Raw genomic sequence first — 18,446 nt, forward strand, 5'->3', positions numbered from 1 at the left:
TTTAATCTAGATTAATTACAGAAAATTGTGAGATTAAATTTTTTTTAATCTATTGACAGCACTAATCTGTACATGATAGCCATGTACAATAACTATTATACTTTATATATATATGTATATAACCGTTGGATACATCTGCATATATCCCTGTATATTATATCTATATCTGTATATATCCCATAACTACGTTTACTAGTTATACCACTGGCCAGCATGGCGACTACCATAGTATATTTATACCCCTTTCACTTTTTATATATGCGTCACTGTTTAGCACGTATTACTAGTAGTTTGTTATATATATCACATTTAATCATTTGTATATTGTTGATGCTCTTTACTGTTACATTTGCACTCTGGTTAGATGCAAAGTTATTTTATTTGTACTGTACCTGTGCTGTACGATGACAATACATTTGAAACTAATCAAATTTAATTTAATTTAATATCTCAACCACAATGCCTGCTAAAATAATCACAATATATTTTAGGAACACAATCTCTCTCTACTAATAAAGCAGTGATGACTATCTATACAAAAAAAGAATCAGTTCTTCAATAGAATATATTTTATTTTATTTTAATATATTTAATTGAATGGCACATAGTATTAAAAAAATTACAATCAAAAACAAGTAAAAAAAAACAAGCTAAAACAGTTTGTTGACGTGTTCAGATCAATTCCCTTCACATCGAGTCGATTTCCTTTAACATTCAAATGCTAAAAACACCTGACGCCTAACAACCTAAACAGGAGATGAAAAACAACACTATTTGTGATTGATCTTCCAAGATAGTGATTTTTGATAATCACATGCCCGGGCAATGTGCCTAACAGCAACTAAAGGCAAAATCAAAATGTATCTGAGTAAGAAGTTACTATGTCATAAATCTACAGCAAGTAACTATACTTACTATGTAATAAGTCTACAGCAGAATGTCTCTGGGTAACTAGTTACTATGTAATAAGTCTACAGCAGAATGTCTCTGGGTAACTAGTTACTATGTAATACATCTACAGCAGAATGTATCCGAGTGTAATAAACACCAGTGTTGAGTCATGCTGATGCCCTTTATAAACCACCATGTATCATCATGTCTGAGAAACATCTTCATTGTCTTGTAAGTTTTGCTGCCTGTGTATCATCAACTTCAGTGGTGATCAACCAATCAACTATTTGGGTCAATGTAGCCAGGCAACGCTCCTAGCAACAGGCAACACTCCTAGCACCAGGTAACGCTCCTAGCAACAGGCAACGCTCCTAGCAACAGGCAACACTGCTAGCACCAGGCAACACTCCTAGTAACAGGCAACGCTCCCATCAACAAGCAACACTCCTAGCACCAGGCAATGCTCCTAGCACCAGGCAACTCACTCTGGATTGTCTTTACAGTCAGCAGATCATCTGATCTGGGCTTCAAACGGTTAACAATCATCACATGTCTGATTCCTGTATGAAATGTATCCAACCGCTTTAATACTAAACTAAATGCTAAGCTCCTCGCCCCTACTGAGATCAGGTCTGGTAGTAGTCTGGTCTGGTAGTATTCAATGTGTTTGTACAGTAGGACCCATGTCAGGTCTGATGTCTCTAGTCCAGTGAGGTCTGATGTCTCTAGTCCAGTGAGGTCTGATGTCTCTAGTCCAGTCAGGTCTGATGTCTCTAGTCCAGTAGGTTATAAATGGTCTTGACAGGACATGACAGAGAACCTGCTGGTCCAGATCTATTCTAATACTACCAATCTTCTAGCTGTTCTCATATGAACATGTAAAACTCTATTTTATACATGAACTTAATCAACTGAGTAAAGCTTGTCCCAGTTTGAAATGAATCACAATGCTTCAGTGCAGCAAGAAACACAAGAGCATCTAAGCACCAAGAGAGATGTCTCCATCCCTCCACCCCCAACTTCCCCCTCTCTCCTCTCCATCCCTCCCCTCCTTCCCCCTCTCCTCCCTTCTTCATCCATTATCTTGTTATTTAAAACAGAAGCTTGTTCCATCTCAGGTCTGGAGTGTTTCTACATCACCAACAGAGTAGTTTTAATAATGTGGTTTCAGTTCACATTGTGCTGTTCTGTCTGTTGTTCTGTCGGCTGTGTTTTGTCCGTTTGTTGTTCAGTCTGTTTGTTGTTCAGTCTGTTGTGTTGTTCAGTCTGTTGTGTTGTTCAGTCTGTTGTGTTGTTCAGTCTGTTTGTTGCTCAGTCTGTTGTGTTGTTCAGTCTGTTGTGTTGTTCAGTCTGTTTGTTGCTCAGTCTGTTGTGTTGTTCAGTCTGTTGTGTTGTCTGTCAGTTGTGTTGTTTCGTCTATTGTGTTATCCGTTATGTCTCTTCTGGACCATGACATCATCGTCTAGTCCTCTTCTGATCAATTTGTACCGTATGAAAAAATTATAATAATAATAAGTTGTACCGTATGATGATGTCATGGTTTAGTCCCATTCTTATTGGTTAAAGGCTGACCCCGCCCACAGGGAGTCATATGACCATAATGACATAAAAAGAATAACAATAATAAATAAAGGAGCAGGAAATCAGGTATAGATGTGAAACGATCTGCATCGACACCAGTCTGACTCCATTCAAAATCAATGGCAGCCGTGAGTCTACCAAAAACCTCCAAAACATCCCAATGCTGTAACCAGTGACCTTCTGTGGTAAAACCAGCTAATGGCAGGAATCCCTGGAGCTGATTGGCAGGTGGATGGGCCTATGGCCTCTGAATCAGGCGGCTTTTCCCCTCCTCCTGTTCTGCCAGTTTGAAGTGGGTGTAGGCCAGGATGCCTGCTAGTGTACAGAGGATGCCCACCGCCTGGGGGGAGGGGGGGTAAGAGAGAGAGAGAGAGAGAGTCAAGTCAAGTCAAGAGTTTTAATTGTCACGGCATACAAGTATACAATGAAATGCGGGTGGTCTTGCCCGCAACGATGTGCAATACAGTGGTACAACATATAATAGAATCCAATAAAAAAACAACATTGTGCAATAAACAGGTAACAGGTAACATGGTGTGACATCTCGGTATCTGTACATAGTTATTTACAGAGCATATAGGACATGCTAGGTAGCTTTGGTAGTGCAATACACTGTTCCTGTTATTCTAATTTAAAGTGGCCTTTCCTTTTGGCCATAAGTGTGCGGCATGAGTGTGTGCCCGCTCATGTTAAAGTGTTAAGTGGCTGCTAGTGTGTGAGCGTGCACAGCGTGCGTGTCGTGTGTGTGTTCATGTGTGCTTGTGTGTGGATAGTTCAGTGTTCTGTGGCACTAAATGTTCATTGTTCAGGGCTCTGATGGCCTGGGGGAAGAAGCTGAGCCTAAGCCGCTCTGTCCTAGTAGCTGGGGTTCGCAGGCGTCTGCCTGACCTCAGCAGCTGGAACAGGCTGTTATTGGGGTGGTGAGGGTCTTTCATTATCCTGCAGGCTCTGGATTTGCACCTCTTGTTGTATAGAACCTGCAGGGGAGGTAGTGCAATACCCGTGGTACGCTCGGCTGAGCGCACCACTCTCTGTAGGGCCTTCTTGTCTTGTGCCGTGCTGTTTCCATACCAGGCAGTGATGTTTCCGGTCAAGATGCTCTCTACAGCTCCTGAGTAGAAGGACTGGAGTATCTTCCTCGATACTCTGAACTTCCTTAACTGTCTCAGGTGGTAGAGGCGCTGTTTCGCCTTCTTTACTACTGTGTCTATGTGTGTTGACCATGTCAGATCCTCTGAGATGTAGACCCCCAGGTACTTAAAGCTGCTCACCCTGTCCACGGTAGCCCCGTTAATCATCAGTGGTGTGTGTGTCTCCTGCTGTCCTCTCCTATAATCCACGATCAGCTCCTTGGTTTTACCAATGTTCAGGAGCAGGCTGTTGTCCTGGCACCAGCGTTCCAGTACCTCAACCTCCTCCCGGTAGGCCTTCTCGTCGTTGTCCGAGATCAGCCCCACCACCACCGTGTCGTCTGCGAACTTCACTATAGAGTTGGAGCTGAACTTGGCCACACAGTCGTGTGTGTAGAGTGAGTACAGCAGGGGGCTTAGAACACAGCCCTGGGGGGACCCGATGCTCAGGGTGATGGTGTTGGAGGTCTGACCCCCCACCCTGACCGCCTGGGGTCTTTCACTCAGAAAGTCCAGTACCCAGGCGCTCAGGGCGGAGCTCAGACCCAGCTCGATCAGCTTGTCCACCAGTCTGGTGGGGACTATGGTGTTGAACGCTGAGCTGTAGTCAATGAACAACAGTCTCACATAGCCCCCCTTCTGACGGTCAAGGTGGGAGAGGGTGCTGTGCAGTACCTGGGAGACCGCGTAGTCAGTGGACCTGTTTGTCCTGTATGCAAATTGCATAGGGTCCATATCACTGGGGAGGGAGGCACAAATGTGGTCCTTGACCAGCCTCTCAAAACATTTCATGACCACAGAGGTGAGTGCCACCGGTCTGTAGTCATTTGGACATGTTGGGGAGGGTTTCTTCGGTACAGGGATGATGGTAGACATCTTGAAGCAGGCAGGGACCACTGACTCCGCCAGGGATTGATTAAATATGGCGGTGAACACCGGGGCAAGCTGGTTGGCACAGGACTTAAGTATGCGTCCTGTTATACCATCTGGGCCAGCAGCCTTCCTGGTGTTCACCTGCATAAATGCTCTTCTCACACTGTGTACCGTCAATGAGAGAGCGTCCCCGCCCCCCCACGGATACCCCCCCCTCCACAACAGCCGGCGCACCAGTGACGTCACTAGCCGTTGGGCTAGCAGTGCCACTGTTTGCACCAAACCGCGCGTAGAAGGTGTTGAGCTGGTCCGCAAGGGAGGGGGCGCTGACTTTGTAGTCAGTTATAGCCCTCAGTCCCTGCCATAAGCCTCGTGTGTCATTCTGTGCCATTTGTGCCTCCATCTTGTCGGCATACGTCCTCTTAGCAAGTTTGACAGCCTTGCGCAGAGTGTAGACTGTTGTCTTGTACTCTTCCATGTTTCCTGACTCTCTGCCCCGGTTATAAGCAGTGGTGCGAGAGTTCAGGGCTGCTCTGATTGTACTGTCCACCCATGGTTTCTGGTTTGGGAACACCCTCGCCTTCTTTGTGGGGACGATACTATCAGCCAGTGTTGTTATGAATGACACCACAGCGTCTGTGTAATCGCTGACGTCACTGTTACTCCTCCTGAACATTCCCCAGTCGGCGATGTCTAGTGCGTCCTGAAGCGTGGCCTCTGATTGGTCGTCCCATTTTTTTTACCTCACGTGACACGACGGCGTCACGTGATCTCTGTTTATATGCTGGGACCAGCAAGATGGCGGCATGATCCGACGTGTTTGTTGCTCCCGCTAATGGTGGAGCCGGTACAGCCTTGTATCCGGCTCTGAACGGGGTGTAACAGTGGTCGAGTGTATTTCCTCCCCTTGTGGAGCAGACGATGTGCTGGAAGAAAGACGGCATGACTTTCTTCAGATTCGCCTGATTGAAGTCCCCGGCTACGATCATGGCTGCGTCCGGATGCTTGATCTGGTGTGTGTTCAGATGTTCGTGTAGTTCCCCTAGCGCCCTGCCGACGTTCGCCTGGGGGTGGATGTACACTGCAGTCATGATCACTGCAGTGAATTCGCACGGAAGATAGAACGGGCGACATTGGATCGTGAGGTGTTCCATGTCGGGAGAGCATGAACGGGAGAGTATCTTCACCTCCCCGGGGCTAGTCCAGCCGTTGTTGGTCATAAGGCATAGCCCCCCGCCGATGCTCTTCCCGGAGGCTTCTGTACGGTCCGCTCTGAAGATGGTGAAGGAGTTGGAGGGAGAGATGCTGTGATCGGGAGTCACTGTTTTCAGCCAGGTCTCCGTGAAGCACAGGATATTGCATTCCTTCATCTCTCTCTGGAATCGGACCCGCGCTCGTAAATCATCCATCTTACTCTCTAGCGAAGAGTAAGAGAGTGAGAGAGAGAGAGAGAGAGACAGACAGACAGACAGACAGGTAGACAGAGAGAGAGAGACACATACAGAGACAAATACAGAGAGACTAAATGTCTGGTGAGATCACAGCTGATAGTCAGAGGTTCTACTTCTAGAGGATACTTCTAAAAGCAGAGGGGGCGGGGCCATAGAGACAATACTTATAATAAGCAGAGAGGGGGCGGGGCCATAGAGACAATACTTCTCGAAGCAGAGAGGGGGCGGGCCTGTAACCAGAGGGGGTGGAGTCTCACCTGGTTGAGTGAGATAGGGTCCTGGAACAGAATGTATCCACCTATTAGAGTGAAGCAAAACTTAAAATGACCAAACATATTATACCTGGACACATAGTTAAGGATCTATAATATAATATATTATAATATAATACAATACAATACCATATAATATAATAATAGTGCCGTCAATAGATTAAAACAAATTAACTAATTAATCTCACAATTTTCTGTGATTAATCTAGATAAAAAATTGCATTTTTCTATTTAAGACCGAAGCTTATAACTAGGGATGCTCGATATTGGGTTTTTTACCGATACCGATATACCGATATTGTCCAACTCTTAATTTCCGATACCGATATCAACCGATACCGATATATGCAGGGTTTCCCCCCCAAAAAACTGAATAATTTCATGTAATTAACATTACATATCTCTTGTTGTGGAATTAACACAACATTATGCATACTTTTGACAATAAATAAAATCAGAATTTGTTCTTACTTGCTTGCCTGGGTAAATAAAGGTTCTAGAAATGTAAACATTTTATATATTATATATATTTTCCGATATCACATTTTAATGCCGATATCGGCCGATAATATCGGTAGGCCGATAATATCGGATATCCCTACTTGTAACAGATATTTACTTGAATAAAATCATGGAATTAATGTAAAATCAACACAAAGAAAGTATATTTAGATTCAAAGACTATTTTAATAGCTTTCTTTGAATACAGTTTATCTCCTGTGAAATACAAATGTTCAACAAAACCATCAACATTGACTCAGCTAGACCTCTTTCTTATATCCGCGGCGCTAACAGAAATAAAAACAACCCAGGCCTATGTTAAAGTGCAGATTGGCTTAGAGGACGATAATGTCTTGTATGAACTACCAGTAATGTCTGGGAGTGTTGCTTTTATTTACATTTTATTTTTTGGGACCTTGTGGTGTTCTTGTTTTGTTCTCGATTTGATGTGATGTTTCTTCTTGACTTGTTTGGGGAGGACGTGTACGGCCCATGGGGACATTGACGTGTGTTGTCAGGCCTTATAAATAAATTTGATTTGATTTAATATAAATCATATTAACAACAAAAATGTGTTCCATCTTCAGTCAGATGATTTTCAAAAAGGTGCATGAGTCAATGCAAAAAAAAAACAAGCAAAGATTCTGCTGAAAGTTCAGAATGTTGAACATTTTTCACTCCATAGATTAATCTAGATACATTTTCTTTAACGCTTTAAAGAATTTAAATTAATCTCCAAAGTTAAAGCATTAACATTGACAGCCCTAATAATAATATATAATGTAAAATAATAGCTAAGAATTAGGGATGCACCGATCCGATATTGATATCGGCCCGGATGTCACTAAAATAGCTGGATCGGGTATCGGTAAAAATATATATATAAATATCGGAGTTCTTTTTAAATATTTATAATAAGAAATAAAATAAGAAATAACAATTCAGTACATTTATATCTACGTGTGTTAATTTGTTACATTTAGTTTCACCAAGTTAGGAAAGTAATGTTTTAAGTCAAGCCTGATGTTGCCTTGCACAAAAGAATGATCCCAGTCTCTTCCACACAGTGAGACATAGTTTATTAATTGAACAATGGGTATTTACATTTATTTACCCATGTAAACCCATACATTTACAGCGACTTACACGTTCTGCACGATCAGGACGGGCACAACTCTATCAGCCGAGTGACGATGTTCATCAAAGTGTTGAGTGCTACAGTGTAGTTTAGGGCAGCGGGCCGTGCACCCCCTGTCACCTCCCGACCTAGCTGACGCACCCCCCAATGGGTTTCCGTTAGAAAAAAGTGTTGCTGGTCTCCGTGCACAGATGAAGCACACCTGTGTCAGACACGCCCGAGACATTATTGTTTATTATTATTATTATTATTATAACGTATGTTTTTTATTCAAACGTTTCTTGAATTTCACGATTTACACAGTGAAAATCCCCATTTGAAATAATGTATATTAGTTATATTTATTAGTAAAATAACAACATAGCACCGCCATTAGCCTTTTCATGGCACGCACCACCTAGAGGGCGCTCGCGCACCACAAGGGGTGCGCGCACCACAAGGGGTGCGCGCACCACAGTTTGGGAACCACTGGTAGTATATTAGGACAGGACAAGTGCATGACAGTAAGGTTAGTTAGGGTTAGATTTCTTTTCATTTCAGATAATGGTATGGGTATCGGATCGGTACTCGGAATAATATTATATCATCAGCATTATGTTATATCTGGGATACATACACTAATATTAACACAATCTCTCTCTAAAGATGAAAGGATACATATACACTAAAATTAACACAATCTATCTCTTTCTAAAGATAAAAGGATACATATACACTAATATTAACACAATCTATCTCTTTCTTTTTTTTTATCCACTTTTTCTCCTTATTTTTTCTATTTTTCTCCCATCCCAATTTCGTGCATCCAATTCTCCCCTCCCCTGTCTTGAACGTTGCTCGACTATGCCCCCCACTGGTCGGTTGTAGAGAGGATAGAAGCCTTGCATCACGTGTTCCCTCCGGCACACGAGGAGGCAGCCTGTCACATCTTTTCACCTGCCAGCGCGGACTCTCATTGGCGAGGAGTAACGCGTGGGAGGCTCACACTACCCTCGCCATTTCCTGTCTCTGCTATGCAGGCGTCGTCTCCCAACCGACCTGTAGGGGTCGCTGTCCACAACGTCCAATCCCCACCCATCGACTTCCACCCGCTGACTCTGCCAAATGAGCCAGTACGACGGCCGGCCCAAGCCGAAGGCAACGCTGAGACTGGGATTCGATACCGGACAATCTATCTCTTTCTAAAGATGAAAGGATACGTGACAGCAGACGTGGTGCCGATGATCCAGTAGATCGACAGGTTGACGAGGAACGCTATGACACCCGATAACAGCACCATCAACTAGGAAACAATAAATAACAACAAATAACAGTAATTAACATTAATAACAGGTTGGTGGACTTGGATTCATCAGCTGCTCTGAGGCCTGACGCTGGTGTTACATTATCATCTTTAAAACATCAAAGTGTGTGTGTGTGTGTGTGCATGGGTGTGCATGGGTGTGTGTGTGGGTGTGTGCGTGTGTGTGTGCGCGCATGGGTGTGTGCAGGGACCGAAACTAAAGCCCGCCGCCCGCTAGGGGCGCTCAGTTTTTACCTTTGGCGCTTGACACTTAGAGGGCTGCCCGCCGTGTGGCGTGTAATCAATCAAGTTCATAGCGATACTCTTATTTTGAAAATCTGTGCGGGTCTCATTTCCGCTCCAAGCGCATCTCCAGTCATAATATCGATGGCTCCGGCAGTTAGCAACATTAGGTTCGTATGATACTCTTATTTTGAAAGAAACCGTGGCAACGAGTCATATCCGCCCAGCCCCTGCAGCGGGATACTATTGGCTAAGGGCTTCTGCTCGCAGTGCTCGTGTCAACAACACAGAGGCAGTCTGCTCTAGTCTAGAAGAGCGGACCTCCATGAGCTACCGTTACTGTTTAAACAATGACCCAGTCAACTATTCACTTTTAGTTTAATACATGACGAGGCATTGTCTAACGGTATCTAGCTGGCTAGCTACTGATAGCTGCTGATATCAACAAATGCTCCAGCAATAGTCGACTCGAGTGCATAATACCTCCGTTCCCTCGTTAGCTAGCTCACGTTAGCTAGCTCACGTTAGATATATCTGTCCCAGTAAACTAAATTGTCTTAACGTTATCTACCGGGCTAGCAGTAGCTACAGATAGCTCCTGATATCAATGTCTTATAACATTGATTGAATGCGTATTCTAGCTGAGGGCATGTTGAATGTGAGTTTACAAAAGGACCGTAACGTTATACCAATAGGGTCCAGCTGCATCGCCGGAGAATCCTTGCATGCTGAATGTAGGGTCTAGCTGAATATAGGGTCTAGCTGCAGGGCCGGAGAATCCTTGCTGGAGCTGGAGGCTACTCAAGTATACACACAGACAGTGGAGCTGTTTGCAGATAGCGAGCATTTTGACTTATTGCGTGGTGGTGATGTCTCGCAGATAATACAACTACAAGTATGATTGTATAATATATATTTTATTTAAAAAAAATGTTTTATATAAAATATATATATTTTTTTTTAATAAAAAAAAATTTGGCAGGTAAGAAATATGCTTGGCGGGTAGATTCTTCCCATCTACCCGCCACTGGCCGGTGAGTCAGGGCCCGCGTCCACTTGGCGCATATTTCTGACCGCACGCATCTGTTTTCAATGTATTCCAATGGGGAGGGAGCGCATGCGGCCGCATGCGGTCGCCTCTAGGAAGTGCGCTGCCGTCGGCTTCTTTTCTCAGCTTTTTTGTGCGGTCGAAAGTTGAAACTTTCTCAACTTTCAGAGCGATGCGCTGGGCTCATTTTCAGACAACCAATCACAGCCATTCATCTACCACTCTGTAACCTGACACCGGAGCTGCCTGCCTGTCTGGCTGTCTCCCACAGACCATTGAGATTCGCGACAAAACTAATAATAATAACTACACGAATACACTACTAAAAAGCTAATAAAAAGCAAAGGGCGAACTGTGGTGTCAGGCAATAACTATATATATAATTAATATACAATAAAGTTATTCAAATATGCTATAATATGTGCAAAACCGCGGCATGGCTGTAGATTTCGTTCTGTCATCTACAAGATGCGCTGCATGCCAGCGCTGCCGGCGCACTCCCAGCATGTTTCACGGAGAAATATGCACTAGGTGGACGCGGCCCCTCAAAAGGTTAATTTCGCTCCCTGGGTGTGTGGGTGGGTGTGTGTGTGTGTGTGGGTGTGTGTGTGTTACCAGTGCAGTCGGGGACCAGGGTCCAAATATTCCTCCGTCTCCGGTGAGCGGCTCAAAGCAGGGAACCAGACACAAGAGGAAGGCTGAAGACAGAGGAGCCTGGAGGAGGAGAATACTATTAATACTATTATTACTATTAGTAGTATTATAAGTAGAAAGGACACTAGGTAAAGACTCACCTGGTAGAACAGCAGCTGCATGGAGTTCACCTGAAGCTCATGTTGCTTAGCACCTACCCACTGAGAGACATATAGACATAGAGAGAGAGAGCGAGAGAGAGAGACACAGAAAGAGAGAGACACAGACAGACAGAGAGACGGAGAGTCGTTTTTAGAGTATTTGGTTTCATAGATTTCAGAGTCATTCTTTCTTGAGATTTTAACCATTACTTAACCAGGCAAGTTTGACTGACTACACATTCCCAACTGGGAGCCGCCCAGTGCAACCAGTCTGACACTGTTGACCACTAGGAGCTGCCCAGTGCAACCAGTCTGACACTGTTAGGAGCTGCCCAGTACAACCAGTCTGACACTGTTGACCACTAGGAGCTGCCCAGTACAACCACAGTCTGACACTGTTGACCACTAGGAGCTGCCCAGTACAACCACAGTCTGACACTGTTGACCACTAGGAGCTGCCCAGTACAACCACAGTCTGACACTGTTGACCACTAGGAGCTGCCCAGTACAACCACAGTCTGGCACTGTTGGCCACTAGGAGCTGCCCAGTACAACCACAGTCTGACACTGTTGACCACTAGGAGCTGCCCAGTACAACCACAGTCTGACACTGTTGACCACTAGGAGCTGCCCAGTACAACCACAGTCTGACACTGTTGACCACTAGGAGCTGCCCAGTACAACCACAGTCTGACTCTGTTGACCACTAGGAGCTGCCCAGTACAACCACAGTCTGACACTGTTGACCACTAGGAGCTGCCCAGTACAACCACAGTCTAACACTGTTGACCACTAGGAGCTGCCCAGTACAACCACAGTCTAACACTGTTGACCACTAGGAGCTGCCCAGTACAACCACAGTCTAACACTGTTGACCACTAGGAGCTGCCCAGTACAACCACAGTCTGGCACGGTTGGCCACTAGGAGCTGCCCAGTACAACCAATTGACTGCTGGCACCTGGTTATAGTAGTTGATGAAGGAACAGGGCACCTTGGTTCAGGGATTTGAACCAGCAACCTTCAAGTCACCCGTCTCCTCTCTGACCCGCGGGTTCCAATAGGCCTACCGGGAGGAGGTTGATGTACTGGCACGCTGGTGCCGGGATAACAGCCTACTCCTGAACATTGATAGAGGCTAGAGAACAGGACTGAGACAGAGAGGTATTCTCACCACTTGGTAAAGTGAGGTGACCAGGACTCCCAGCGAGGCGAACACAGTTCCCAACAGGTTAAACCGCACATCGTAGTAAGAGTTCAATATCACTCCTATGGTTATAGGAACCTAGAGAGACAAAGAGCGGTAGAGAGAAAGAGATAGAGGGTTGACAGATGTAGCCGGTGTGATCTTAACTGCGTTGTGTTTAGTCGATTCGACCCCTGTTAAGGGATCGCCCTGAGTGGGAGTTGAACCCGGATCTCCCGCGTCGCGGGCGGCATCACAGACCACTATACCAAGAAGTGAATTCACGGGTCTGGATGCCTCTGGGGAGTGAGTTTACTTGCAGCACCGCTTACCATCCACAGCCACTGAACTACTTGTACCATCGTGACTGTGGATATACTGCGGCACCTCCGTTACACTCACCCCCCTAAACTCACTCCACCCAGGGCATCCGGGTCACGGCACCACATGTAGCCGGTGTGATCTTGTTGCGTTGTGTTTAGTCGATTCGACCCCTGTTAGGGGATCGCCCTGAGTGGGAGTTGAACCCCGATCTCCCGCGTCGCGGGCGGCATCACAGACCACTATACCAAGAAGTGAATTCACTTCTTGCGTCCGGGTCTGGATGCCTCTGGGGAGTGAGTTTACTTGCAGTATCGCTTACCATCCACAGTCACGATGGTACAAGTAGTTCAGTGGCTGTGGATGGTAAGCGGTACTGCAAGTAAACTCACTCCCCAGAGGCATCCAGACCCGGAAGCAAGAAGTGAATTCACTTCTTGGTATAGTGGTCTGTGATGCCGCCCGCGACGCGGGAGATCAGGGTTCAACTCCCACTCAGGGCGATCCCTTAACAGGGGTCGAATCGACTAAACACAACGCAACAAGATCACACCGGCTACACAGAGTATTTGTATAGAGTTCACGTCTTGATTTAAACATGGTGAGGTGAATAGTAACCATCTCTCTCTCACACACACATCTCTCCCTCTCACACACACACACACACACACGGACTCATAGACAGAGGTATCAGCACACAGATAATATGTTTGTCTGTGTAAATATATATATATAAACAGGCATACACCTACCAGTGTTAGTTTAATCTTGGTGGAGAAGGTCTTCTTATAGAAGCCAGTCTGTATGATAATAATGACTGGAGTGGTCATGGCTTTGGCGAGCTGATAGGTCCCTATGGAGTTATTCTGGAGAGACAGGTTGGTGAACGCCACGAAACCACAGAAGCTCAACGCCAGCCAGATGATCTTCCTGGGCTGCAGGCTCTTAGGCGAGAAGATGTCCATCTGATAGCAGTAATACAGGCCCAGCCAGGTCATCACGAAGTGGACAAGGGTCAGGGTCATGTTGGGGAAGCCATAGTGGACGTAGATCCACTTATTGATGAACACGATGCATATGGACGAGAAGAGGTTCACCAGCAAACCAGTGATGATTCGACCGTTGGAGAATAAATCTGATAGGCGGCCTGCCATGATTATGTTAACTTAGATATACCTATCACAGATATCTAGATACGGATATATATAATCAGATTATATAGATATGAATAAATATACATATCAGATATCTAGATACGGATATATATATAATCAGATTATAGATATGAATAAATATCAGATATCAAGAGAAGTAACCAACAGTACCTGCTACTTCCTCTATAAATCAGCCAGTCTGTTGCTAAACTCTGCTAAAGTTTGCCGAGAGTCTAAACTGGGTTAAAAATCTTAAATTAGTCTTAGTCTAAACAGCTGCTAACTAGCAACTAGATGCTAACCTGTTAGAGAGACTAGTTAACTAGAAGCTAAACTATCAAACCAATGTTTACTTTGAAGTAAAACCTCCCGAGAACTTAGTTTGCTGAGAGAATAACTGGTCAAGTCTTAGTTAGTATTAAGAGTCTAAACATCTAACTAGTAGTAGCTATAGATGCTTAACGTGTTAAGATACGAGTGGAGACTAGTTAACTAGACTAACTAGCAGCATTAACTAACTCGGCTGGTGAAACTATCTCTCTCTAGTTAACCGTGATGACATGTCCTGTGTGTGTGTGTCTCTGCCACGCCACCAGGATCCTCTGTCTCCGGGCTGTTCGAGTCCAGGGGTCCGGGGGGGAACGTCCGTTTCTCGGCTCGTCGCAAAGTCAGGTCAGCAGCACCGATGGGGTCCTGAACCTGGTTCTGCGGCTGCGCTGTCGCGGGTCGGGGGTGCGTCTTCGTCTGCTCTGGTCTCTCTGCCGTCTGTTGATATGAATGAGACAGAAGAGCTCTTCTGCTCTGATCGGAAACATCTGCTGTGGTTCCCTGCAGCGCCCTCCTGTGGCTACAGCTCGTCATTAAGATATTAGTCTCTAGTCTAGATAGACTGATTGATTGATTGATTGATTGAAAACTTTATTAACAGATTGCAGAATGGGTACAATACAGTACAGCTCAATACACACAATTGTTAAGGGGATGCAGACCAGAGAAAGACTTTCGTCTTGTTTACATCAGGGTCCCCCATTTTCAATTCATCAGGACATAATGACATACATGACATACAGATATTCAGTACTGCTACATCTATACATTTATGACATACCAGATTTGCAAATACAGTACTGTTTGTGATACAGAAGGAGTCAAGAAAAGGGAGTATATACATTTAAAGTAGAAACTGTACATTGGAGGAGGTTGGGTGGGGTTGTGTGGGGGGGGGTTGGGTACATTGGGATATTGTCAACCATACTGGGTAATTTACATTGGAGGTGGTAGGGGGGGGGGGGGAAACACTGTATAAACAAGCAAAACTGTACATTGAGGGGGGGGGGGGGGAACACTGTACAAACAAGCACAATTGTACATTGGACTAGGGGTTCACAAACGTTTTCCAGCTCCAGACCCAAAAGAGAAATTTGGTGTTTCCCCGCCGGGACGCGTGCACCCAAACTTACAAAAATACATCATGGATTGCCATAACATACATTTATAAACGACTGATAAAGAACACAACAAACCCATGAATTTCAAATGTCTATGAAATGTATTTATTTAATTATAAAAGTGCATCACGGCAATAATCAGAGTGTAATGTTAAGTTGCTCACCACCTCATAACGTATGTACATACAATTTTGTAACACTTTTCAATTAACAAACATGTTCTACTCTCCTTTCTATTTATCACCCCTCTCCATTTCTTACCCCCTCCCTCAGTCCCTTGACCTTAAACCCCGCGACCCATTTTGGGAAACGCTGGTCTAGACAAATAATGTTTTCTAATGTCTTGATGTCTCAGAATAATATGCTTTATGTTTTCTAATGTCGATGTCTCAGAGAATAATAGGATTAGATAAGATTCAAATGTAGTCATCATACAGCACAAGTACAGTACAACAAAAAATAAGTTTGGCATCCAACCAGAGTGCAAAATGTAACAGCAAAGTGCAATAGTAATAGTTCAAGTTTCTTTAATAGTTGTCATACGGAAGTACAGAATACTTTTATACAAAATGCTTCTTACTGTTACGCTCCAGAGACTGTGCTAGACAAGATAAGTATGAAATAAAATAAAGTAGCATGTAAAAAGAAGTAAAAATAGAGGTCAGTGGTCAGTATCTGCATCGTTCGATGCAGACTAGAAGTAACTGAGTTACCATACATACAATATACAATATACTATGCAATATACTAATATACAATACTATAGTGCAAAGCAGAAATGGGATGAGGTACAATTTACAGTAAGGTGTACGAGTTGTAGTGCAAATCCTTTACCAATAAATATAAAGTGTGTTTATGTAGCAGTCTGGAAAATATGGTATATTATTCAGAACTTCTGACTGTGTTTATATCCCTTTTTGTACACAAAGACATTCTAACTAGTGTCATTGATTCACACGAGCAATGACACAAACGTCCCCTTCCGAAGAGCATTGGAATACGGATTATAAATGACAGTACTGATTCATATTCTACAATGCGTCTCCCCTTGTGACTGGCAGGCGGGACCTGCAGGGGGCAGTAGCAGGCTGAGAGTGGCGGAGAGAGCTGGGAGATGATAAAGGGAGGAGTCCAGCGGAAGTCGCTCTCTTCGGCAGTGAACTTGACAACGAGTAGTCGCTGCTAACGGGGCTCTGGATAGCCCTCTTGCTGACGTTATGCCAGGGGGCCCCGTAAGAGGACAACGGGTGATAACGAGTACTGGCTAGTGGACACGATATCCTAGCAGTACCAGCGGTATTATATGAACAATGAGTGCAGAGCCAGGCACTAGCAATCGAGTTATAGCAGTTACAGTGTGCGGTATAGGTAACGTGCGGTTAAACAATTATCCAAGTCTTTAAGTACCGAGTTATAGTAGCTACAGTGTGCAGTATAGAGCGCGCGCCCCAGGACGAACGTGGGCCAACAACCAGTCTGCTCCGGCTGACTTCGACCAGACCTGCGATCGGCTGCCTGCGTTCAGCCTGCCCCGGAGGACTTCACTCAGATCTGCACCAGGCTGCCTGCGGCCGACGGGAGTTCCGCCCATCCAACAGGGGTCGCCATCACTCAGTACATGCTCTCAGCCGGCGCTGCCTCTCTGCCTAGCTCCGCCTGCTGACATCCTCGCGAGAGCGTTCGACGCCATCTTGCCTCCCGGACAACAGTGGAGTGGCGAGGCGGCCATTTCAGATGAGTACAAATGAGCATTGATGCTCCCGATTCCATATACAGTACACAGTGTGGTGCAGCCCGCGGGCGAAAGTAACGTTGCTACTACCAGTTCATAGGGGTACCCCGAACAATATATGCCGGCATTAAGATAGGACTTTATAGGTATTTTGTGGGCTCACTCTTTTATTTCATTCCTTTTCTTTGAGCGTGATAAGGCGTGTATTTCATAAATAATTCCCGTTCAGTGAATCCCTTTATTCTCTTCCCTATGCTCCCCCTTCCTTCCCCATATTCTCAACCGGGGACAGTATGAGTGTAATTCCTTAGAGAAGGTAAATACTGTGTTCCGCCCAGACGTGGGCAGCGTTTAGTCTGGGTACCTGAGAGCACTTGGTGCCTGGGTGTAATACGATAATTGATTCATGTCATTGATTCATGCCAGTGTAATTATTGTATGGATACCCATGGTGCAGTAATCACCAGACGTAGCATTGTTGTAACTAGGCTGAGTTACAATACATTCATCCAGAACGGGAGCACTGTGTGCGTGTCTTTTATTATTCCTAACCCTAACCTTAACCCTTTGATGCGGGTAATATATTTAACCTTAACCCCTTCCTATTCTACCTTCCATTTCTATTGTAAGGTTTCTGGTGTCACTAAGGGAGGGTACTGCTTGCGGGGGGAACCAAGTTATTTCTCTACCATCCGGTCATTAGGTGTGGGAGGGCAAAAGAGACAATCGTGGAGGGTGAGGGTGTGTTGGGGAGTACTGCTGACTGCTCCAGAGAGAGGGAGGAAGACCAGAGTACCGGACCAGGTTTGTAAATCCTGGGCCTCATACATCCCCACTGCCAGCCTCCAGTTGACGCTCCGGACCCCAAAGACGGAGGTGCAGCTGGCCAGAGTGCAGACCCGGCGCCATGGGCGGGCATTGGGGGGCCTGGCCCGCCCACTGAGTCAGCTGTGCCCACCCTGATTTTTATTTTTTTTCAATCAAAGTCGACTATCCAAATGCTTAGTCGGGGACAGCCCTAGTGGGCACTGATGTCAACAACACTACTGAAGCTAGCACGGCACTCTGTGAGAATTGGTTTTCTACCCTCAAGAACATCTTTACAGAACATCGCCTTAGTATGCTTCATCGACGCAAGGCCAATTTAATTCAGTTGGCATTTGAGAAGGACTTAACAAAAAAGTTCAGGAATGAGTGGAGGGGCAGTGTTTTAAGAAGATTTCACTCTGTCCCCAAACGCCGCTTGCCGCTCTACTAATGATGGTGAGTAGCCTGTGGAGGAATTTTGTTTGCTTTTTTATGCACTTTATTTTGTCAGTTCAGTTTGTCAGTGAATTCAGAAGTGTTGAATAAATGGAGACTTTTCAAAGATATAGAATAGAATAGAATAGAAATGTATTATC

The 18,446-nt window shown here is 45.1% G+C and overlaps 1 protein-coding gene across 1 annotated transcript; it reads right to left on the reverse strand.

Moving 5' to 3' along the window:
- Positions 1 to 1,962: 1,962 nt before the first annotated feature.
- On the reverse strand, positions 1,963 to 14,602 carry slc35e3 (solute carrier family 35 member E3). Its single transcript, XM_084330761.1, has 7 exons — positions 13,462 to 14,602; positions 12,377 to 12,487; positions 11,205 to 11,264; positions 11,026 to 11,124; positions 9,037 to 9,119; positions 6,184 to 6,268; positions 1,963 to 2,812 (listed from the first exon to the last, which is right to left on the reverse strand). Exons 1-7 carry the CDS (start codon positions 13,861 to 13,863, stop codon positions 2,711 to 2,713), a joined length of 942 nt encoding a protein of 313 aa, XP_084186887.1. The 5' UTR covers positions 13,864 to 14,602; the 3' UTR covers positions 1,963 to 2,710.
- Positions 14,603 to 18,446: the final 3,844 nt, after the last annotated feature.

The sequence above is a fragment of the Notolepis coatsorum genome (genome assembly GCF_963971535.1).
Source record: "Notolepis coatsorum genome assembly, chromosome: 15".
Lineage (NCBI taxonomy): Eukaryota > Metazoa > Chordata > Actinopteri > Aulopiformes > Paralepididae > Notolepis > Notolepis coatsorum.